The following is a 23,581-nucleotide window of genomic DNA, read 5'->3' as shown; positions in this document are numbered from 1 at the left end:
GCTGTCTGTTGCTTGCTGTCACTTGGCTTACCGCGTGCCTACAATGGATGACCACATACTTCCCTCCGGTCGTGCGTCCAAACGTGATAAAGCACGCAGAGCCATTCTTTCACTTTTGAAGGAGTCAAATCTAGACTCCCTATCCTCTAGCCTGGCTTTTTCACTCTGGTGTTGTGCTTGTGGATCACTTGCACAACGCTCGATGCCGTCCGATGAGTGCGTGACACACGTGCATGCTTTAGTGCTGTGTTGCTCTTTAACTTTTTATTTTATTCTCTCCTTTTTCACTCACCATGCCCATGCCTCGTCACTCACGATTCCTTTTCTATTTTTATATGCTTGAAACGGCAGGCGTTGTGCCCCTCCTAGTGGCAGTTGCCAGCTATCTCTCCTTCTCTTTTTAGTGCGATAGCAATTATATGGAAACTCTAGGCGAACTTCTGCCATCGCCGTCGTCGTCGTTGCCGTCGCCGTGAGGTTACGTGTAAAGTCCGAAGGGCGATAACACCGTCGCCACGAGCCCTACGCTGTATGTGCGAGTGAAAGCGTGCGAGGGGAGCCGACGATCGCGGCTCAATTTCACCCGCTCGAAAGGAAGGAAAGCGGGCAGGAATTGCGCCGTCTTGCGCCGCGCGCGAGGCACCCTTGATAATAAGGATAAAAGTAAGGATAAAAGTACTATTCTTACTTCGTATGTCTCTCTGCTAATTTTCTATCGCAATCGATGCTTCGCCTTTGGGGCGAAACTGAGACTTTTTGTGATTGTTTTATACATGCCAACCTAATAATAATATTAAGTTCGCGTCTCGGCTTGACCATCGCGTCTCAGCTTGAACTAGCCCAAACGTGTGTGCTCCTGGTGGTCAGTGTTTACTGTGTAAAACTGCCCTAAGTAAAGTTACTGACGGTAACCTCACTGCAGAGACTGGTAGCTGAACACTACTCCACAATCAACACCCGAAGTCTTTGCGAGCTCACGCGAGAAGGCGCCAAAAGCGACGTCCTTACGTCATCCACTGACGAAGCCTGCAAAGCGGTGACGGCGCTCTCACGGTCCTTGCACTGAGAGAGGTCCTTGATCCGGCGTACGCTCATCGAGGACCAGCCTTTCGGAAGCGTCTCGTAGATCGTGGGACACCTTCCAGCGATGTCGAGCTGGATGAAAGGAAAAAGAAGGTTCGGTTGGAACCAATAGCGTGCAAGGTCGGGCTCCGTGATGATGTACACTTTTACATACAGCGCGGGAACAACAGTGTATAGGTTGAACAGCGTTGATTTCCTCTGTAAGGTCCGCGTTGTGCCCACGCTGTACTTCTAATCACGCTTTCCTATATGCCACACTACGGTGCTTTCAGCATTATTGAGCTGGGCCGCATTGCGTGCTGAAACAAAATATGCGAGTTTAGTCACCGATACAGTGTGATAAGCAGTGTTAGTGTTTAGGCTATGGTTTTTCGAATCTTAAATCTTGAAGACTTGGATTCTTAGATGTCTAAGACAATTCTGTCATTTGAATAGTCCCTGTAGTATCAGAAGCGCAAGAAAACATGTAATGGTAATAATTTTGTGGATTATTACTTCTGTGTTTCATTTACCTAACACTGTTTACTCACTCTATAAGACTGTACAGCTAAGGTTTTTGTCTGTGGTCTTAAAATTAATAAAGCACTTCTAAAAACCACATTTGTTGACAATTATGTTGACATCGGTAACAATAGTTACCTAATGGGCACAATTACTGGCTGAAAAGGAAATTGTTTCTCAAGATCTGGTCATCTATGGTTTAGCGCAGCTGGACTGCCCAAACCACTCCTAAGCAAGGATAGTTCGTAAGAACAGCTGCTGTCCAATCATGGTAGAGAAACAAGAAACAGTGAACGTGAACTTTCGTCAGAAATTTCTTTTGTTTTTCTTCAAAAACTATGTGCCTGGCCTAGTTACTTTGTTTTAAATGCGCGCAACGGCACTCGCATATCTACTCTAAAGAACCTGCTTTCTGCAAAAAAGAAAAGAAAAAAAAAGAACAAAAAGATGAACCCTCACTCCTCCCCCCCCCCCCCCAAAAAAAAAAATAATAAAAACAAATCTTGCCTGAAAATATAGGCTTGAAACGACTTCACACACCGCGGAACCCAGATATGAAATAGCAACTTTTACCCGGTCTTACACAACTCGAGTAATGCTCTGTCGTCGGCGAGAAGGCGTCTTTTTTTACTAATGTCTATTCATCCATGATTAGAGTGGCGGACACATGTGGCAAAGAAGAAATATTAAAGCACTTATTCGGCGACTGTCAGTCACGCCAAGATCACAGGCTTTCATCGAATGACTTTAGGATAATTATACGACAGGCCGTCTACAGAAGAGGAGACCCGCGCGACGTGCCATCTTGCATTTTCGTTGTACAGAGCCACGGAATCGCGGCAGGGTTTATGAGATGCACGGGCCTAGATTATCAACAGTGGTTTTAAGACAAGGAAAGTCGCTGTAGCCAACGTTTTGACTAGGGCAGTTGGCCCTGTCGCCTTCTCTCCCTGGTATGGCGCTCACCTCGTTCACGTCTTCGCTCACTTCCAGCTCCTTCATGCTGTTCTGGAGCAAGGACAGGATGGCCTTCTTGATGTTCAGAGCCCGCGGCGTCTCGCCCTGTCCGGGGCACAGATTGTCCACGCGCCCGTCCTGGTACGAGAAGCGAAGCGGCTGCCGCTCCAGGGCGTCCCTCAGCTCGGCCAGGTTCGGCGAGGGCCTCCGCTGTCCTGGGCGCGAGGGGTCTTCCTCCTCCAGGGTGGTGCCCCGGATCTGCGCCAGAGTCCATGGCATTGAGTGGCGTCATCATAAAAAACCCGGCCAAAACTCTGCAGATACGACGCGCACGTTGCAGTCAACCTACATATGAAACGAAGTTTTCGCGAAGCGGTTCATTGGACGCAATAAAACTAAATGTGATACAGTACACCATCTTGACTATTTGGGCTTCCTAGTAGGCAATCATTAAGATGTTCCTCGCGCAACTACGTGATCGATATGGGATTACGTTTGCGTATCTATAATCACATATTTATTATGACTAGAGTGACTTCCGAAAGATAGACAGTCGAGACAGAGTGCTAAAAATTGTGGTCTGTGAAATGTATAAACAGCTGTTCCCAGGAGCACAAAGCTCTTGGAAATTAGCGCGTGTTTGGCTTAGCCGAAATATCAGGGAAGAAGAAAAGAAGAAGAAGAAAACGTTTATTGATCAAAAGCATTTTGGTGGAATGATCGGAGCCCCTTTAGTCCGGGGCCCCACTAGCCTCGGCTTGACCTGTTCTATGAAGGACTGTTGTCCCATCAGGTCTGAGCTGGTTAGCTGTGCCTCCCATTGCTCCATTGTGTGGCCTGTTTTATCAAACGGGTGTGATTCAAAATCCCATGTAATGTGTTGTAGTGTTGGTATGCCGCCGCACCACGGACAGTCGACCCTGTAGCGAGTGGGGAACATGGCATTCTGTAATTTAAGGTGGGGGTATACCGCGGTCTGAATTTTGCGCCAGCTGGCGGCTTCCTCTCCACTGAGTTGTGCGTGAGGGGGAGGGTATTTCTTTCTGGTTGTACGCTGATGAGCGAGAATCTCTCGGGCATTCGTTGGGTTGGGGTTATTGCGGTGGCTTCCCGTCCCAGTCGATTCCGCCCGGTTAATAATGCCTCGGGCTATCGAATCGGCCAGTTCGTTACCATCCAGTCCCGTGTGGCCTGGACACCATACGATCAGGTGATGATGGGCGAATTTTGTCGGTATTATCGAGTGACTTGTTTTGGTCACGTGACCCCTGAGAAGCATGCGACACACTTCTTGTGAGTCTGTGATTATGGTGGCGCTCTTTTGCGAGCGTTCCGCGTGAGTGAGGGCCATTACCACGGCGAAAATTTCGGCAGCCGCCGTAGTCCCTGCCCTGACGGATGCTGTAAATTGTTCCTGGGCTTTCGTGTCGACGATTGCCACTGCGTACCTCTTGTTTGTTTGTGCTTCGCTGTCTTTAGGGTGTGCGCTCGGATACGCGGCTGCGTCAGTGTATATTGTGTTGCTAGTCGGATTATTTTCATACCTTGTTCTAATATGTTGTGTGCGCGCTTTGCGTCGTGCTTTAGTTGTATTCCGGGTGCATGTTTTTGGGTATGGGGGCCACTGTTATTTGAGCTCGTGTTGAGGTTGGTAGTGGTACTACTTGTTCGCTGATGCACTGTGGGTGGGGGGGAATGCGTGCCCTTGTCAGTAGGGCCCGCCCGGCGTGAGTGTAGCTCAGGCGTTCCCTCTGAGAGATAAGTGTGGCGTGTTTTAGCTCTTCGAACGTGTTGTATACCCCTAAGGCTAGTAGGCGCTCTGTAGACGTCCCCTTGGGTAGTCCGAGGGCCGCTTTATATGCTGATCTTATTATGATGTCGATCTGCCTCTCCTCCTCGTGACTAAGGAGGTGGTAGGGCAGGCCGTACGTGACTCGGCTTATCACTAGTGCTTGGACGAGCCTTAACGTGTCGTGTTCTTTCATGCCCGCGTTGCGATAAGTTAGGCGGCGGATCATTTGTGCGATGTTATTCGTGGTAGTTTTGAGCTTTTGATGGTGTGGGACGCTTTCCCGCTACTTTGGAGCCAGAAACCCAGGACCTGCATCGTTGTGACTTCTTGGACTGCGTGTCCTTCCACGACGATGTTGACTGGTCCGTTGGATATGTAACCCCTCGAGTGTACCCGAATGACCTGCGATTTTTCGGGAGCACATTTGAGGCCACTGCTCCTCGAGAATTTCTCTACTGCCTCGGCTGCTTGTTGTAGTACGTGTTCTTTGTGTCCCAGAGGGCCCCTTGCTGCCTGCCCACAGCGTTATGTCGTCTGCGTACAGCGTGTAACCCAAGTCAGGGATTTGGTCCAACTGTCGTGCTAGACGACACATCGCTATATTGAACAGCAAAGGTGAGATTATTGCCCCCTGGGGTGTTCCTCTACTGGGCATCTTGAACTTTTGGGAAGTGATTTGGCCGATGCCTATAGTGGCAGTGCGGTTGGCGAGGAAAGCCTGCACGTAGTTGTACGTGCGTTCTCCGCATCCCGTCATTTCGAGTTCCTCCAATATTGTTTTGTGAGAAACGTTATCAAATGCGTCCTTGAGGTCTAGAGCGAGCACTAGTCTTTCCTCTCCGCGGGCGATGTTGGATGTCACTTCTGATCAGTAGGAATGCGTCTTGACAGGATAGCCCCGCCCGGAACCCTATCATGGTGTTTGGGAACCATGTTATTTCATCTAGGTACCGTTGTAGTCTTATTTGCACTACTCGTTCGTAAAGTTTACCCAGGAAGGACGTGAGGGAAATAGGCCTCAGAGCGTCTATTGTGGGCGTCTTTTTAGGTTTGGGGATCGTGATAATCTTAGTGTGTTTCCATTCCGGAGGCAATTGGCCCCTGAGCCAGCTCTCGCTATTGAACAGCTCTGTGATTTTAGTCAGGGCTCTAGCGTCCAGGTTCCGAAGCATCGCGTTCGTGATGGCGTCGGGGCCAGGAGCCGAATTTTTGGTGGCTGCTTGAGCTGCCTCAACGACCTCTGCATATGTGAAAGGTTCATCTAATTCGGGATTGGCTATCCCAAGGTATGGTCGGGATTCGTTTGGGGCGTCTGTGTTTAGTGATGGTCCTATGTATCGTTCTTTCAGTTTGTCTATTAGGTCCGCTTCTGTGCCTGGAAAACTGTCCGATATGATTTGGAGTCGTTTGTTGTTTTCCGTGCGTGTGCTACCCGGGTCAAGCATCCCACGAAGGATGCGCCACGTGCTAGCCGTACCCAAGGTCCCCGAGAGGGACCCGCAGAACGTAGTCCACTCGTTGTTCGCTAATTTGTCGGCATGTTGTTGCGCTTGCTCCGCCAGAAGTGTTATGCGGGCACGTAGATGTTTGTTGAGGCGTTGTTTTTTCCAACGCTTGACCAATTTGGAAGAAACCAGAAAGATTTTCATTCGTAAGCGTTCTTTGCGATTGGCCAGAAACTTTCGCTGATCTGTATCAATTTTGGCTGAAATTTTCTCTTACGAGCTATTTTATCGTAAGTGCTTCTTGTAAATGCGGGCCCTGGGGCGCTATAGCGTAAAATGATTCCGAACTGTTTTGATTCCAAACTGCTGACGTCAGATTTACGTAACCACCGACGCAAGCATCGGGCGGTGACCCGCAGCGTTGTCTGAACAACCCAATCAAACACTCCTCGTTTATAGGAGGTCACCTTTGTTCGCTTTTAAAACCAATAACATTGCCTACACTCAGCGGTCTTTCTTATCTAATTAGCTGACAAGAGGCGAGGAGCACGCTCTAGTGGAGAGAGTTTCGATGGGGCCGAGCCAGCGCAGTTAAAATAGATAACCGCTTGAAGAGGGTGGTGCCGGCTTTTCCGATTGGTCCGCTTCGCCTTACTTAGTTTGCGGTAGCGGGTCGAAAATCGCGGCGGCGTGCAACGGAGGGATAAGAATGCCGCTAAAACGGATCCTCAGCAAGGAACTGTTGGCAGAGCGATGTCGTATGCATGCCGCAAGGGTTCGATCACGTTTTACTGCCACGCAAAAAGGCTATCATGCGCAAATAAATACATGCTCACCGGCAGGTGCGAGTAGCGAGGGCCTGAGTGATCGGCGGGCAGATATCTTCGATTCCTTTCGGAACTGGGCAGTCTGTGGCTATTCAGAAAAATTTTCAGTTTTGTTCGGCATATTAATGCATTTTTTTCCCGTACACGTCCCTCTGACAGGGGGAGTTTTCGCGGTTTTGTGAGGTCACGTGACAGACAGGCGAAGTGGGCGTAGCCAGCAAACATTGGACCAATAGCAGAGGGCTAATGGTGAAGAGGCATCGAGTCAGGAATAATTATTTTCCTTTGTGCGGTTTAATCATGTATAATCAGTGTAAACACGCTATATCAGATGGGGAGCTATCACGGTTTTCGTGACGTCGCGTGACAGACTGGCGAAGTTGGGAGCGACCCGAAAATATTTTGACCAATCGTGGAGGCTGCTTGCTGAAATTGGAATGCGAACAGTTTGGAATCATTTTGCGTTATAGCGCCGCTGATGTCGAATTCACGAAAGCTTATCGCTTGTGGAAGCCGTGTGCCGCCTTCATTACTGCTGAATTCAGTTTGAAGAGCAACAAAAGATAGAAGTAGGCTAAAAACGAGAAAGTGGCGGCCACTGCTTGCCCTGTCACTTTCGTGTTTTTACCGCGCTTGTCACTGCTTAACCTGCTTGGCTCTCGCGCTTCAACCAAAATTGAGCATGAACATCGGCAACAAGCCAGCAGCGCCATCTTGCTTTTGCTAATAATATGTTTAACGTGGCAACTGGTCGACGTCTTCTGCTACGAATAGCTCTAGCATGAGCAATTTTTTTTTATGTGAACGCAGGCCGCGTTCTACTACTAAAGTTCAGCGTGGCTCCAAATGTCGCTCACCTGAAGCAAGAAGTCGCACGATCCCAAGGGTTCAATTTCGACTTGGCAGTTTATGTGGACGGCCACCTTTTGAGAGGTCGTGCCTTGCACTGCGGTTTCAGTTGTCGACGCATAGTCGTAGACGTAGGTCGTGCTCGGTTGGTAGGAAAACTTGCGGCTCTCTGCGGTTTTGAAAGATTGCAGACAATATAAGCAAACTGGGAACTGAATACACCAAATTAGTACTACGGAAGCTCGCGAGGTGGCGGAAGGTTCATGACAAAGAAATTGGTCATTAATCAATTTTTTTTCTGAGAAAGGTTGCCTTAGTAGCGTTGTGCTGTATTGAGGTGGATGAAAACATTTTTTTTATCATAAACCACAAACTTTGTTTTGCTAGTGGTTAGACTAGTTTCTTTCACACTATCGGACATTAGGCGTAAACAACAAAGTATGTTAGCTATTCAATTATTTTTATGTTTCGCGGTTATTACAAAATTGAACATAAAGCTTGGAGTAGCAGCTAGCGACTTGGGTGACGGGAAAGCCCCTTTTCTGCTCATTTCACTTCCTCTTGTAAAGTTAGTTTCGAAATGAAAAAAAAAAAAACGATTTAAACAATCTCAAAAATGTTTCAGCCCGTAGCACAGTGGTTCAGAAAATTTATACGAAACATTGTTGTGCCGAAATGTTGTTGAAGAGGCCAGGAGAGGCTCCTTACCCGTGCAATGCCTCGAGCAGGTTTTGCTGCGTTCGACAGGACCTAAAAAGAGAGAAGAAAAAAAAAAGTGTTCTTGTTTGAATTATCTGTCGTTCACAAAGATGCCATGCGGATTTATGAGAACTACAATGTGCACAAGATTAAATACGCAAGAAAAATTAGGTTTTGCTGCAGAGAAGCAGTGTAAAGGGGCCATGTTTCAAATTGTGGTAAGCAGAAGAAAAAAAAAAGAAGAGAAAGAAAGGACAAAATTCGGTAGGATTTATGAATTTTGTTGTTGCTGTTTTGGGGAGCCAGTGCAAAGGCATGCATTAGAACCGGCTTTCTCACAACACAGACACGAAACAAGCGGTATTGCGCAGTAGCATTTGAAACAACAATATGGCTAAAAAGCTTCAGGCAGAACTCTGACTCACAAAATTATTAACGATACGCAAAAAGTGAAGTGAGCGTAGCAGGCTAACTTGTGCAAAATGCGTTAACTTCGTAGAACTACACACTAAAAGCCCTTGCGCACACGAGAACGATTGCAAGGTGTTCTTATCACAAGGTATCAAGCTCTTGCTAAAAGCGGTGTTCGAACGAAAGCAATAATCAAGATAAACACGAAACAAATAAATTAAGAGTTTGTTGTCTACGACAATATGTCCCGTATTCATGGCCGACAAAACTAATGCCCGATTTGCAGCACAGCACCGTGCACCAAATATCTTCGTTGTAGAACAAGCGCGTCTTTCTAACTCTTTCAACCTATTTTGTAAAGTGGCTCAGGCGTTAGTCATAGAAAATCGCTCCCTAGAAAGTCTTGCGCTGAATAGCCTTTTTTAGCAACTTGGCGCAAATCCGGAATTTTTCACACGCCCTATGTTTAGTTATCTTCCCATCCCTTGCGAAATCGGAGCTCCTCGCGATAACTGAACACGTTGCTTGAGAAAAACAGACACCATATATACCCGATATACTACCGTAAGCAGCTTGTGACTCACTCAATGTTTTCTGGAAATTGGTCGGGTTAGCTTTTCGCAAGGGAAGCTGTAGCTCGAAGCCAAATGCGATTTCCCTCCTCCTCCTGTTCAAATATACGTGAAACGCAGAAATGCCCTTACTGGACAACTGCACAACTGATTTGAATATATATTTTTCCTGCCTTTGAGGTGCCAAGCTGGATTATAACGCCTGTATAAAGCAGAGCATTTTTAGGGCATCAAACGCTTTACGAAAATGGCCGTACGTTCATAAACTAAAAAAAAAACAAAAAAATCATAGAAGCACAGAGTTTACAAATTCGCAACTCAGTACCAAAGCCACTTTCCTAGTGGACAATTTTGACTCATGAACCTGATCTGAAACTGTTTCAATTTTTGCGAACATTACGCAGAAGTTGCACTCACATGCTATTGTTATTACTTATGTCCTGCAGTGGACATAAATATAGGCTTATGTTGATGATGCTGATGATTATTGTTACACCTGAGAGCGGTGTTTCTTATGTCAGTTTCATCCGCTTTAGATGTCAATGGCAGCCGTTGCCTCAATTGTGACAGCAGTCTTTACTGCTAAATTACAAAGTTTGTAAACTTGGTGGTCCATTTTGTTGAAAATTTTGCAATATTCAACCATTTCTGACAACAAAAGTTGATGACCTAAATGAAAAATCTGCGTTCGAAAGTCGTAAGACTTTATCTTCTTTTAAATGCAGCAAACGCCGTCTAATTTGGTGCAATATGCGCTAAGAAAAATGATTTCTCAATTTTCACTTATTTAGGTAGGAACTCTTGAGGTATCTTCCTCGTAGGAAAACACCATCTAGCGGAACTCCAGTCTTTTTTAATCCCCGCGCTGAAGGACGGAAGAGAACAGAGCGTCACTAGGGTACAGATATCGTGTGCCTATTGTCTACGAAGGTCAACTGATTTCCCACTGAAAATCAACAGTTGAGACGTCATTCTTCCGGTATCGTCGCTTCGTTCATGTGCCATGGTTATCAGTTGCTGTCGTCGGCTGGTAACTGACGGTACTTGTCTCAACAGAGGCATTTGTACTTCTTGTTAGCGAGTTCAATGGCACAGCATGAACTACGTGTGACTGAAAAGCGCATCGGTTGATCTTTGGAAAAAAGTTGTACGTCGCAACGTCTCGCCCCGTATTAATAGCCGGTGCACGTTCTTTTTTTCTTTTTTTTGCAGTTGGGCATCTCTCTCCACCTTGTTAGCCATGAAGGTGGAAAATATATCACTAACGGTATAACTTGTGCTCCTAAACAAGGGAAGCGGTATCGCCTGAACCGCTGTGAAATTGATTAAAACCTCGGTGTAACAGTATTCCATGCTATTTAGTTCAACCACAGCGTGTTATTGCATTAGGCAATTATGTAATGCGCAGTTAGTGATAGGGTGTGCTGAGTCCGCGCTTTCTTAAAATACTTCAGCCTTATCTGCCAGCAACTGCATAAAAATTGCAATATTGCCACCCGATAGAACTGCGTAGAAAATAATCGGGTGAAGCGCATAGGCGCGGAGAGCGCGGAAAATACGGTATACAGAATTATGGGGCCGCCATGAAGTTTCTCTTAGTTCTTTTTTGTCGGTTTTCGCGCACTTATTTCCCGCTGTTGGCACATTCCGTCCACTCTCTCCGTAGAAATTATTAAAGAGGTGTCACCAGCAATGATAACATTTCGGTATTCTCTGGTGACCACTCCGAGCGTTGTTAGTGACGTTTTTAGCGCCGAGTGGACTCGGCGCCCCCAGCCTTCTCGTCTTCTTCGTCTCTCGAGTTTTGTTCCCTTAGCAAAGCGCAAGCTGGCGCCGTCGATAAGCGACTGTTGACCACAAGCAGGGGGCCTCCTTCGTCGTCGCTCTCGTGGACATCTTTTGTTGTTCGCTGATGACGACCGCGACCCTGGGTGACCTTTAGCACCGAAGATTATCGTGGCTTCGTGTTCGGAGTCGCCCAGTCGTTCTGACCCGCGAACGAGGCCAGCAATCTGCCACGCGCTGCTCCTCTGGAGTGTTTTTGTTGGCGCGTGCAGATTCTGAGTGCCGCCGAGCTTGGACAGAACGTGCACGCGCTGTTGGGACGGCTTTTTCTGCGCGGGAGAAGTCGCTCGCGGTTTTCATCGACGCAACATTGGAAACCGGTGTAGCGAACGTGTGCGATCCAAAGAAGACAGAATCTTTGTAACAGTTAGTAGGCGAGGTTAAGAGTCGAACAGTGTTTGGCGCGGAAGCAGACACCTCAAAGAGGACGGGCAACCGTGGAGAGCTTCTTCTTTGAGCTGTCTGTTAATCGGCGCGCCCAATATGTTCAACTCTGCAGATAGCCAACTACAGTTTAACGCCACGTCGTTTTGCTGATGCATACTTCGGGAAATCGACGGCGTAACAGAAACGCGGACAAGGAACACATGTGGTTGGGCGAGCGTCAACTTTCAATTGAGATTGCTCAGAACAGACGAACACATTAAGCAGCCAACCTTAAGGTGATTGTTATGAACTTAACCGTTGCAAGGAAAAAAAAAAGAGAAGTAAATACTAACAGCAGCAAAGTATAAATGGGAAATGAACACGAGAGTTAGCCTCAGTTGAAAGTTGGCGCCCCTCCTGACGTACTCGTTTTCTGTGTGCTTTAGGGCGTTGATTTTCTGGAGCGTACGTTACTGTCAACTATGCAAGAAATATGGCCATGCGAAATTTCGCATAGTTGTCCAGAGACACTGCAGTGCATTTCGTTTGCGAGCTTTCCCCAGGGGTGCAGTGTATTGAGCGAATGGTAGCGGAATGGCTGCGTGGCTTAACTGCTGAAAGTAGACTCACAAAATGCCGAGGACGATAAGGGCCCTTTACTCTCGGCTGGTTTGAATAAGTCCAGTGCATATAGGATTTTTTGGAGAGCTATAAGCAAAACTATGAGCAGCACTTCCTACGGTAGATTATACACGTAATAAACTTTGATTCATTACGAGCTCAAACAGTGTACGTTTTAAAAACTACACTTTATAAGAATGCTACACCTGCGCTAAGGTGAAGCTAAGTTTTCATTGTTATAAAACAACGAGATGGGGCCGAAATCACAAAGCTTTTGGTTCGCTGTTGGGCCGCTGCTTTCTCTAATAATGTCTAGCATCCCGATTGGCTACGTCTTGCGTATACGAACACTTAAGCGTAAGAACTTGTGCGTGAAAACTGGGCCTCTGATTCGCTGTCGTCTGCGCGCCATTTTTTGCGGCAAGCCATCCCAGTGTTCTTTGTGACCTTCATTTTTTTCAGCTAGTTAATATCGAACGCAATACTAAAATACCGTCGAAGACGGTATTTTTACTTATTGTGATACATAATTCCTGAAATGTCTCCGCATTGTTCAGCTGTCTGATGTTCTCCAAGTTTCAGAGTGCTCTTATACAAACCTTTTAAATTATGGGTAAGCATACTTTGTGACGAATTTTGTGTCACTTTACTTTCTCGTTTTGCTGTGCTAAGTATAGCTGCCGTAGAATACTTAAGAGATGGCCAGTCACAGATGCAGCAGGCTGCGTATCTAACTGGAACTTCGCATTCCGAACGGATGAGTTCATCTGAAGAGAAATGTGTTTGTAAAAGCGCCGTTTTGATTGGAAACAAGCTTTAATATTTTCTGCTGGTGCATGGCAAGCGTTCTTCTTTTTTTTTTTTTTGGGGGGGGGGGGGGGTCGCGTTCGCCAAATTCTTTAGAAGTAAGGCCTTCTTACGTAGTCGCTCTGTTGTGTGGCGATCATGACGAAGTCATGGCGTTTCCTGTTGCTTAATTCTGGTATCTTGAACATGTATACAAAATCACCAAAATACAACTTTACAGTCACTACAGCCCAGTTAAATTCCGTACGCGGACTGTGTTGTCCCTCGATTGGGCTGCGCCGTAAAGTGTGATTCTAGCAAACGATTCTGTTATCGCCTCTCTACGTGACGTAGTTTCGCTTTTACGGACAGGGATGTTCTGCTTAACGCGACACGCTTTGACGCTTCGAAGCGATGCATTCGAAATGGAACGCATGGACGTGTCATTCTCAAGTCCAAGCTACAGACTTGAAAGTGAAATTAAATCTTGATTTCTCTCTTCGTGATTACAAAAGAGAGTGAACGCAAGAAAAACGCCACACGTAGCAGCTTGGAAAATCCCGCTACGCCCCACGTGACAACAGTTGTCAAGGGATAGCTTAGGCATTACAAGTCTCCTTACGTCTAGTGACGTAATGAACCGCGCACGCACGGAATCGGCCACCCAACAGGCGAATCGCTGCCACACGCGTGGCGCGAGAGATAAGAACCTTGCAAGCGCACAGCCCTGATAAGCGAAACGCTGGCGCGGATGTGATTGGGCGACCCTCCAAATAGGAGAAAGGGAGATTAGATGGCAGACGGGCCCGAGATTAGGTGGCGCATGCTTCTCGGGAAAGCAGCACCGTTTCCACGTGCTGAGAGGACGCAACCACGTGACCGCGAGCTGGACCAATGAGAAGCGTGCAGCGAGACTGGCATTTTGTTGTCACGAAGGGCTCAGCCAAATCTCAAGTGGAGAACAGTTAGGCAGTTAAGGATGGCCATGCGAGAGACGGTTGGTCTTGCGCCATAGCCAACGCATGCAGACGTCGGACTTCCGTGCGAACACTGAGCCATTCCCGTCGTTTGTTCTCTTCTCCTTACATTTTCAACGTCCTATCGGCTTTCCTATCGATTTTCCTATCAATTTCTACAGATCGCTATCGATTTCCTATAGGCTCTGCGGCAAGAGTTTGCTTTTGTTTCACATTGAGATTGTGAACACTGGCATTTTTGATGCATAGAAGTGCGGAAGGGGTGGGCGAGTTTGTATGACTTGATGATGTAGCTGTACAGCGCGAAAAATAACGTGGACACAGGCGAAGAAAACACAGGACGAGACTGGAGTCTTGATGACGTCAGGGAGCGTACGAGCGTTTATTGGCCTGTTAGTTGCCTACTTCCAAGCTCACGTATTACGTGACAGACCGGCAGTTAAGGGAATATTCTAAAGACCCGCCGCGGTGGCTCAGTCAGCTAAGGCGTTGTGCTGCTGAGCATGAGGTCGCGGGATCGAATCCCGGCCGCGGCGGCCGCATTTCGATGGAGGCGAAATGCAAAAACGCCCGTGTGCTTGCGTTGTAGTGCACGCCAGGCGCTAAAAATTAATCCGGAACCCTCCACTACGGCGTGCCTCATAATCAGAACATAATCATGTCAGTTAGTGGCGCTGGCTAACACTCCCGTGGCTAATCTTGTCCCCATACGCGAAGTGGACGGGAGGAGGGCCAGCCCGGTAGCTTAATCTTTAAAGCTGCGCACGCGTAATGCGGAGGTACCGTCTTCGGCTCCCGCCTGCGGCAAGTTACCTTTCCGTCCACTTTCCTTTACCTTATAATTCACACAATTAGATTAAACATAACAAATATTTTCCCCAATGCTTTCTCTGGCCTCGGATGCCTTTATTATTTTCGGTTCCATTAAAGAAGGTATTACAGGGCAGCATAAGTGGCACAATGCTCAGAAAGAAAGAGCATTGGAATGAAATAATTGTTTCGACCACAACGTGCAAGAAAAGACTGCCAGAGGCAGACTGAACACGCACTTGTTTGTTCACTCTGCCCGGGTCCTTTGTACTTTCAGCACCCGCTGTAGTTCAATCGACAACAATTCATCCAGCCTTCATTTCTATTCGATTGGAATATTCGTCGCATTATCCCGGGTCCCAGTTTATAGTTCGCTATGCTGCTGCATAAGATATTTAGAATATAGTTTAGCGCATAGCACAAGCACCGTGGAATATACGCTCACTAGCAATAATAAAACCGCTGGGAAGTCAAGCATGGGTAATAGTGTTGTGCTGAGACTGCCAATGAGGGACTGCAATGAGACTGCCAATGAGTGCCAATGAGTGCACGGCCGTATAGGGCACTACACTGCGACGAATTGAAACATACGCGTAGCGAACCTCAGTGCTCACTGCTGGCTGCTACCTCAGTGTAAAATAAGCCTGCCCACGAAAAGAATCTTTAGAGAAAAATAACTGGGCATAACATGGGGATTTTCGCTTTTACGGATAGTAATAATAATGTTTAAAAACTCGGAGGACGCTTAAGCTTCGCCTTTAAGAGTAGAACGCGATAGCGTTATCACGACCCGTTCGCATCGCATCGTGAGCATACGGCAAGTAGGCTTAATTCACTGCAACACTGAACGTGGGAAAGCCAGCTTACAAAGACCAAGCTTAAACCGATCCCCTTAAAGTCGGCTTCACTTTTAAACTGAAATGCATTGCTGAAAAGACGTTTTTCCAGGCGCAATGTAAGTGGTCTGATATTAAAATGTGAAGGCGCTAGCACCGTTTTATTATCATTTTATTAATTGTTTGTTATTTCCCCGACGCACGCAGGTCTGGAAGAAATGTTTGAGTTTCCTCGTAGCAGAATTGGAGTTTCTCGTGCATTCAAATTACAATTCGACGCCGATTGGTAAACAATACGTTGCCGAATCCGACACCGAATGGTAAAGTCGTACTTTACAATTTTTCTGACGGATTTCACCGTGAAAATTTTTGTTCACCAAAACCTTGCACCACGTGGAGGGCCTGCGCGGTCGATGTGGTTGGATTATTTTCTTCGCCACCCGCGATCACACGCCGGTTGTCGACGCCGGATTTTCTGAGACACGGGGCCCTAAACGCTATCGCGTTAATAAGTAGCCCTTTTTTGTGTTGACGTGGTCACGAGAAAGGTATTGCCTGATCTGATCTCGCGCGCTTCAGGAAAGAAAAAAAAAATCGATAGCGCTTTTGCGTGTGCGCTGGCGACAAATCTTTATACGTCGCCTGTACAGTCAGCCGATTCTACCGACAGTAGCGTGTGATCGTCGACTAGCCGGCCGGTGAGCAGATTCTGCGCGAGTGAAGCAACCAGATCAGCAGGAACTTGTTGATCTCTCGCTGGTCTCTTGCTGATTGCGTCGCTTTGCGCCGTTATAAGGTGTTCACCGGCAGGCCATTCGACTGCTCAACCGGTACTGTTAAAGAATCTGCCGACTGTACCTTCACAAAAGTTGTTGTTGGGCACATGCTTCATAAGACGAAAACGACGCGACACACCAGGGAAAGGCCAGGTGTGTCAAAAGACGGTGTGTGAAAAGACAGTGTGCGCCCTTTCCTTTCGCCTTGTCTTTTTCTTGGTGTGATGCGCCGTTTTCGTTGTATGGAGCATGTATGTATACCTTCACATTGGGAATGTTCCAAAAGGTCAAGATCGAGAATCTTTCGAAAGGCCGCGAATGGTTTACGCTGGTTTTTCTCGGGCGCGGTCAATCGGCGACCGAGACAGCATAAGCCGAGGCACGCACGCGCCGGCGCTAATCTAAAGTGCAGAAACGCGAAACTAAACGCGAAAGCGACACCCACGGCGGCTGCTCTTCCACTTCGCCGCGACTGCGAAACGCGAGAGTTGGCGGCGGGCGAAAGTGAGACGTGTCGGAGCGGGCCCAAAGGCGTTGCGACTGTTTTGAAACACTACGCCGTCACAAAGTGCTGCTGCTGACAACCACACTACGCAGCAGGCCCGGGAGAAAGCGCAGCCGGACGCGAAGGTCAACGCTCGGGGACCCCGATGCCTGGACGCCGCCGATCGACGTGCAACTACTGTTGCGCCTCGCTCCAGCTGATTGGTGTCAGCATGCGACCGCTTGAAAGGCTTTCGCTGTTCACTGACTAATTATCAAACTGCAATCGGTATAATTAAAACAAGACAGAAGGTTCCACAAAGACGCAGACTTGAAATTGTCGATGGTAGTCGAATGAGAGAGATCGCTTTGCCAGTATCTCTACATTTCTGTAGTCAGTATATATCTGCACGTATCTCTGTATATATACATGCATCTCTGTGTCTATAAATCGCCGCATCTCTGTAGCCATGATCTCTGTAGCCGCTGCGAAGACAAGTTCCTTTATCGAAACGTTCGCCTATATATTGTAGAACTACCGTAATCAGCAATTTAAGAGGGCTTAGAAAATATGCACTACAATAATATTCGTAACTATTTCTTCCTTCTTACTACATATTTCGGGCAATAATAGCATGTGCATTTGGCATTTTTGAAGCGTGATAACTAGACCAAGAAGATTTATATTTTATTAAGATTAATATGCTGTTTACGCAAATTTTAGAATTGATGTCACTTTGTGTGTTTTTTTTTCCTTTCCGTTATAATCGTTATGGGGACAATTATCATGTCTCAGGATGGATGGATGCTTTGAGCGTCCCCTTGAAACGGGGTGGTAGATTGCGCCACTAATCTCTTGGTATTATTTTGCCTAACGTCCTACCTATATTTTTTAGAAAACTACTCCTCAGAAGAGTAGTCGACGCCACCTATAGGCACAAACCTATCCTTATATGCATTTCATAACGATATATAAGAATAGAGAGCCAGATGGCAGGACAGACACATACGAGCGTTAACATGAAACAAATTTCAATAACAGTTTGTTGCACCTTGGCTGTCGTCTATATATTAAACGCCGTCCTTCTCTTGTTCTCGCTTTCGAATCAAGTAATCAACGAACGCCAAACTCCCAATGACTTACTAAAGGTGCCACCTTTACTTAGTTGAAACTCTACTTAGAAGAACTTTCTGTGGGCCTAGTTGGCTCATACTTGATATACTTTTTAAAGCGAAAACAAGAGCCAAGGCCCAAAAGGGAAGTCACATATAGGAAGGAAGTTGAAAGTAGCGCCTGTGCTGTGCTTGACCTTCCTCTTATGCCTAGTCTCCTTGTTCGCGTTTTTAAAAGTTTATCAAATAAATCTGGACTGTTTTAGCTTTGCTCACTTTTATTTGACATCATCTTATACTTAAACAGGCGCCGCTCCTAGGCTGTGTCATTGTCTCGGTCTGTCGCGATGTATCGAGCTGCTCAAATATGAAACGTCACACGCTGCTCAAATATGAAAACAAGCTCTGATTGTTGCGCCTGAGTGTTTGAGTGGAGCCGGACCAATCGATCAACGAAAAGTGATATCCAAGAACGGACACCCGTGGCCACACGATTATCTCGAGCGTTACATCAGATGCATCGGGACTTGACAAACACATTCGAAGGAGAGAAACAAGTGAAACCGAGTGGTGAAAACGAAGGGAAAAGCAATCGCCTAATCAATGCGGTGAGACGGTCTAGTCGGCTGCTGGAGATTGCATTCATGTTTGCAGCGTGAACCCTTGATACACACACACAGAGAGAAAGAAACAAGTGGAGTGGGCGAGCGCTGGTCCAGTCGACTCGTTTATTTTTCTCTGTGTGTGCGCGCATATGAAGTTCGTGCTGCAAACCTGAACGCAAGCAATCACCTAATTCGGTGAGAGGTGTTGCAGACTCTCTTTAACCAGATGAAAGCGCAATTTCTGGAGTCTAGAGGCCACACAATACTGTACACAATACTGTACACAATACTGTACACAATACTGTACACAATACTGTACACAATACACAATACTGTGGTTGCTGGTGGACACGTCTACGACACATTCGTGGTGTTGTGCTTACAAAAAACCCTGCATTTAACGCCTCAATGTTAGGAGGGTCACCTAGGCGCAAGGAAATACTCGGAACTTTTTGGTTGCCAGCTGGGGATTTGACTATTATTTGAATGTGGCTATAACGCAAACCTACGCGATATTAGTCTTTGCGAGCGCAGCAATACTGAAGCTTCAACTGAAAACGGGCGCATATAGGACTATGTCTATCAGGCGTACTCCATGAGCATGGTCAATGACCATTCCCATCGGTTCGTTTCACTATGTCGGTACGAGCTCAGTAGACATATTTAAAGTTGTTTATATAAACATGTAAAAGAGACCGTATACATTATCTAAGGTTCGAGAGAGTAAGTAAGTATAGTAAGTATACAGATGACGTGCGTCGAGACAGTGTCTGTTCCTGGCATACCAGGAAAAGTACTGGCCTGAGTATGTACGCGCTTCGAGAACTCCATGGTTCCACCCATGTGATTACGTCACACACTTGCAATGGAGTTTTGCGTGAGAAACTTCTACAATAAGCCAAACCTTGCACCGTTACCCACAGCCCCGGATAGGCCTCGAGCCTTTTTTTTAAGTGCATCGTTGTCGATCTCTCTAAGCGCGCTGTCAAGAGGGAACGTGCGTATATATATATATATATATATATATATATATATATATATATATATATATATACTGAAATCGGAGCTATGACGTTAGTGGATGAAACCAAAAGACTTCGAGACGCCAATATTTCGCCAACAATAGCTGCGTGATTCTGGCGTTGACAGCAACGGGTCCACAGACTAAGCTGTTCCGTGCGGTTTATTCCTCTTTTGCTTGTGAATGCCTGTAGATTGTGCGATTATGCTCCTTAGAGTTTGCACTGACTCGCGTTTTCAAACACGTGCTCTCTCCGAGTGCTTAGCTTACGGATAACGCTTGCTCAACACCCATAAGGTTGTGCATTTCACTACTTCATGACATGTAATCAACACACTGACCACCTGGCTACACGCTTGCGACTTACGTCTTGCCTTTTACAATTTATTTTGTTTTCCTAATGTAGCGGAACAACACATGCTATGAAATGTTGTTGTGCAGTTGCTTTACTAGTCCTATATAAGGCGATGACATTGCGCGTGCTTTTTGCGCTAATGTCTTGTTGTGTGCGTTACATGCACTTCGGCATGTCGTGGCGTGCGTTTTTAGCTATGGAGGAAGGAAGAACTAGGAGAGAGCATTGCGCAACGCGGTTGAAGCCAAAAGTATCGGACCAACGCGTGACCGTCCCGTCAGAGCGCGCGATAGGTTTTAGTGCTCACGCTCTGCAGGCACAGCAGGTCTGCAGCGCGGGAACTACCCAACCTTTCGGGCCAATACGGCCAGTCTCAGGGGTCACGTGTTCGGACGATAGTGCGAGGGAGAAAAAGCGAAGGGAATGAATTCCCGTAGAGTTCGCTTGACAAAGCTTGCCGCCAGCCCGTGCCGCTCTCTTCTAGTTAATTTCCTACCTCCATTCTCCAAGGAGGAAGCGAAATGAAAGTGCGCATGCGCAGTGGCCGCGATAGTCGCGCCTCTGGAGTCCACGGCTGAGAGACGCGTTGCCTAAGAACTCCATAATGCAGCTGCGCAGTGCCGATGTAGCGCGGTCACTGCTCATCGTGGAAAGGCTACCATACTGCGGCCAACGGGAAGTGGGGACACCCGATGTTAGCCGCTGTTTAGTATCCGCACTGGGTCCAGCGTAGAACGCTTGCGCTGAACTTTTGGAAATGACACTGGGAGGTAATTTGTCCTTTTGCAAACGGTTGTCACTTAGTGAGCGCACCGAGTGGTGCACCATGGTTTAACCGATAATTGTGCCCAGATTCGAGCGGTCTCCAAAGTACTTCATTTCTTAACTCTTGTGGAGTATACGGCTACCAACCACGCATGCCTGCAAAACCACTTGCAAGGGGCTTTTAAGTGTGTGTTTTCTATGAAAGAAGATTAAACTTCGATAATACAAAAGACAGTATATATGAAAGCATGTACGCGCTAAAGGACATCGACTGCTAATGCAGAGTAAAGCGACATAGGCTCACACGTTTTAGCTGGACGTGTGAAGACGGCTGTGCACGACAGCTTTAATGCTTTATCAGACGATGTCCGCCCACGGTAATCGTACTTAACTACAGCCATTGCAGCTCGCATATGCTCGCTGTAAAGCTTATTCACTGCGTTACGCGACTTATGAAGCGTGGCCGCATATCTCTGCACTGCCAGTCGATTAAATAAGTCTAAGTTGTGCTTACTGTTCGTTCGTGCAGTGTATCAAGCTGAAAAGAGACCAATTCTTCTTTAAACGGTTTCTTTTATACCGAGGTGTTACCGATTCATTGACGGTTGAGAGTGAGCTACATATTTGTTTTAATTTACTTGTTCTATGAATAGCCGGCTATGCAAGAACGGAACTTAATATAAATTCTCAGAGCCCACAAAAGTACAGTACATACAAACAAATATACATTATCGGCATATAAAATGCTGATAATATAGTGATAAACTGCACCTAAAGCTTGGGTGTCGTAATGTAACGTAAGCGCGCAATCGCTTTATCTTTGGACTCAGCATATAAAGAGATTATTTATGATAGAAGTTCTCTTTAGATGAGTATGTAATCTTGTACTATAGACGACACATAAATGAATGGCGTTTGCGTCAGTCAGCCGTCCGTTCGGAATGCTATATTATTTGTATGCTGAATACGGGAATATGTGTAAAAGCGGAAATAGTACCACTAAGTTGCTTTAAAAATATATGCACCTGAGATTCATAAAAAAGTCGCGGCCAGTTGCACAAGCAGTTAATGTCCATCGCAACGCTCGTAAAGCAGCGCTTAAATTTGTTGGATTAACCTAATACGCAGATTTTCGAATAATTAACTTGAAAAAAGATGTGCATTATGTTTAAGGAATCGTCATGTTGCATGTCGTTCCAGATATCTAAACTTCTGTCCGTCGTCTTTCCCGGCAGCTTTGATATCATTGCATATATATATGTAGAGCTGATCGAGCCAGTGAAAGTTAATCAAGTTTTCTCTCATCTCGAACGTTATAAGGCAGGAAAGTTACCAAATCAAATATACATTTTAACAGTTACGGCGCACTTTGAAAAATGGCATGCGCACCTTTCAGTTCATTGAAGGGCAGATTTTATAATTATGACAACTTGTCACTCTTACTTGAGCGGACAACGCATGATAGATTTTGAATTCGATCCGGCATTTTCCGATGTATAGCGCGTTTTCGCGCGTGCAACAATAGCTATCACAAATGTAATTCCCGACCGCAGGAGGTGAGCGTTCCTTCACCGGAACCGAGTGGCTCGAACACGTAGCCGGTCCTGAGGGTATCGCAAGGGCCTCCTACCTGCTAGCGCAGCAGCGGCGCAGAGCAGTACGATGACGGGCTTCATGGCGAAACTGTTGCCTCCAGGCCACGGTCACATCCGTGAGTCCCGAACAACACAAGAGCGAAGTCCCCCCTGACGACACCCACAGTTCCTAGGCGCTTGGTCCGCGGTTCTCCTCTTCGTGAAGGGATGATAGTGCAGGTTACGAGAGAAAAAAAATAAGAGGGTGTTGGTGAGACGCGACGGTGGCGATGCCACAACAGTTCGCGTATGCTCTGCGCTGACGCCAAAACGGGACCTTATATGCCGTCCACCGGGCACGCCGCCTTCACCCACTCTCGGCCGAGAGAAGGAGATAGGTTGAGGAGGGGACGGCCAGTCTTGGGCGATACCACAAGAACGACTTGGTTCTGCTCACGTGGGTGGGAGTTGCGCCGTTGAGGGTTTCCAGTAGGAGGGGCGAAGAGCTAGCCGAGATGATGGCTCGGATCAAAGAAATTCGAGATAAAGGCGTAAGTGTAGTCGAGAAGTGGGGGGGATGACGGAATACTTGATTCGGCGAGTGGCCTACCAAACGCAGGAACCACCTGAAAGGGCAAGATCAGGGATTGACGTCGAAAGAAAGAAGCAATATGGCGACCGAAGGGAGGGTGGAAGGGCAGACAAGAAGGACTAGACGGTAGTCGAAGAAGGAAGGGGAAGGTATGACACCGTTAGAAGTCTGCAAGTCGTCTGCGAGGCTTCATTGTGCGATATTTCCCCCGATCTGTCTTCACCCTCCGGTCTCTCCTTCGAGGAGGAGGAAGGAAGCTAGAAGGAACGCCGAGAGTTGCCCGGACGTAGTCACCCTTGGATTTCTGTCACCGGGCGCTTGGCATCAGAGTCGCGTATCAGCCGCCGCAGGCGTCCCCAGCCGATTTCGCTGGAGTGGCCATCGGGAGGCTCGAGTGTTTTGCGGCTTATCGTGCGTGCGTTGCCGCGGCTTCGGCCGCTCGCATGCACGGGCAGCGCTCGAGTCCGCCGCCGTGGGGCTTAGCCCAATGGCTGCCGAGCAGCCCTCAATCGCTTTGCGGGGTGCCCTTCTCTGCAACGTTCATGCTTTCGTTATTCCTTAGGTCCTTTTGGTGCTTTGGCTTCGATTGTCTCGTTAGTCATCGCGCGCACTTCACGAAGCGGGCACTGTGATTTGGCCTCGTTTTATCTTATATCTGTCAACAGCTGTGGGCAGCGTCCTTTAGAAGACCTTGCATCGATCGCGTAGTTAGTGAAGGAGGTACTCCATGACAGGCATGTCTATGTCGTTACTTTACAAAGTGTTATGCGGCAACTGAGGACAATAGACGCAGAAGGTGAGGAGGCAAATACGGAGGAAGACGTGCAGTATGGATTGCTGTACTCGACCACCCTTTTAAAGCGAAGCCTCCTTTTGCTAGTTCCCAGGGGTTTCGCGCGCCGTTGTCGTTGTCTATCTGG

General features: G+C 47.2%; 1 protein-coding gene across 1 annotated transcript in view; it reads right to left on the bottom strand.

Annotated features, from left to right (window-relative positions):
• The window catches only part of LOC119433303 (apolipophorins-like), a 45,190-nt gene extending 22,787 nt beyond the window's left edge, over positions 1–22,403 (bottom strand). The window contains exons 1-5 of the mRNA XM_037700446.2: positions 22,126–22,403; positions 8,163–8,204; positions 7,463–7,623; positions 2,551–2,799; positions 1,009–1,155 (exon numbers count right to left, since the gene is read on the bottom strand). Of these exons, the coding sequence (XP_037556374.1) occupies positions 1,009–1,155; positions 2,551–2,799; positions 7,463–7,623; positions 8,163–8,204; positions 22,126–22,171 (645 nt within the window). The 5' untranslated portion in view covers positions 22,172–22,403. The remainder of the gene's footprint in view (positions 1–1,008; positions 1,156–2,550; positions 2,800–7,462; positions 7,624–8,162; positions 8,205–22,125) is intronic.
• Between the last annotated feature and the right edge of the window lie 1,178 nt (positions 22,404–23,581).

This window comes from Dermacentor silvarum, chromosome 11, assembly GCF_013339745.2.
Source record: "Dermacentor silvarum isolate Dsil-2018 chromosome 11, BIME_Dsil_1.4, whole genome shotgun sequence".
In the NCBI taxonomy this organism is placed as follows: domain Eukaryota; kingdom Metazoa; phylum Arthropoda; class Arachnida; order Ixodida; family Ixodidae; genus Dermacentor; species Dermacentor silvarum.
This window is presented reverse-complemented; position numbering and strand designations above follow the sequence as displayed.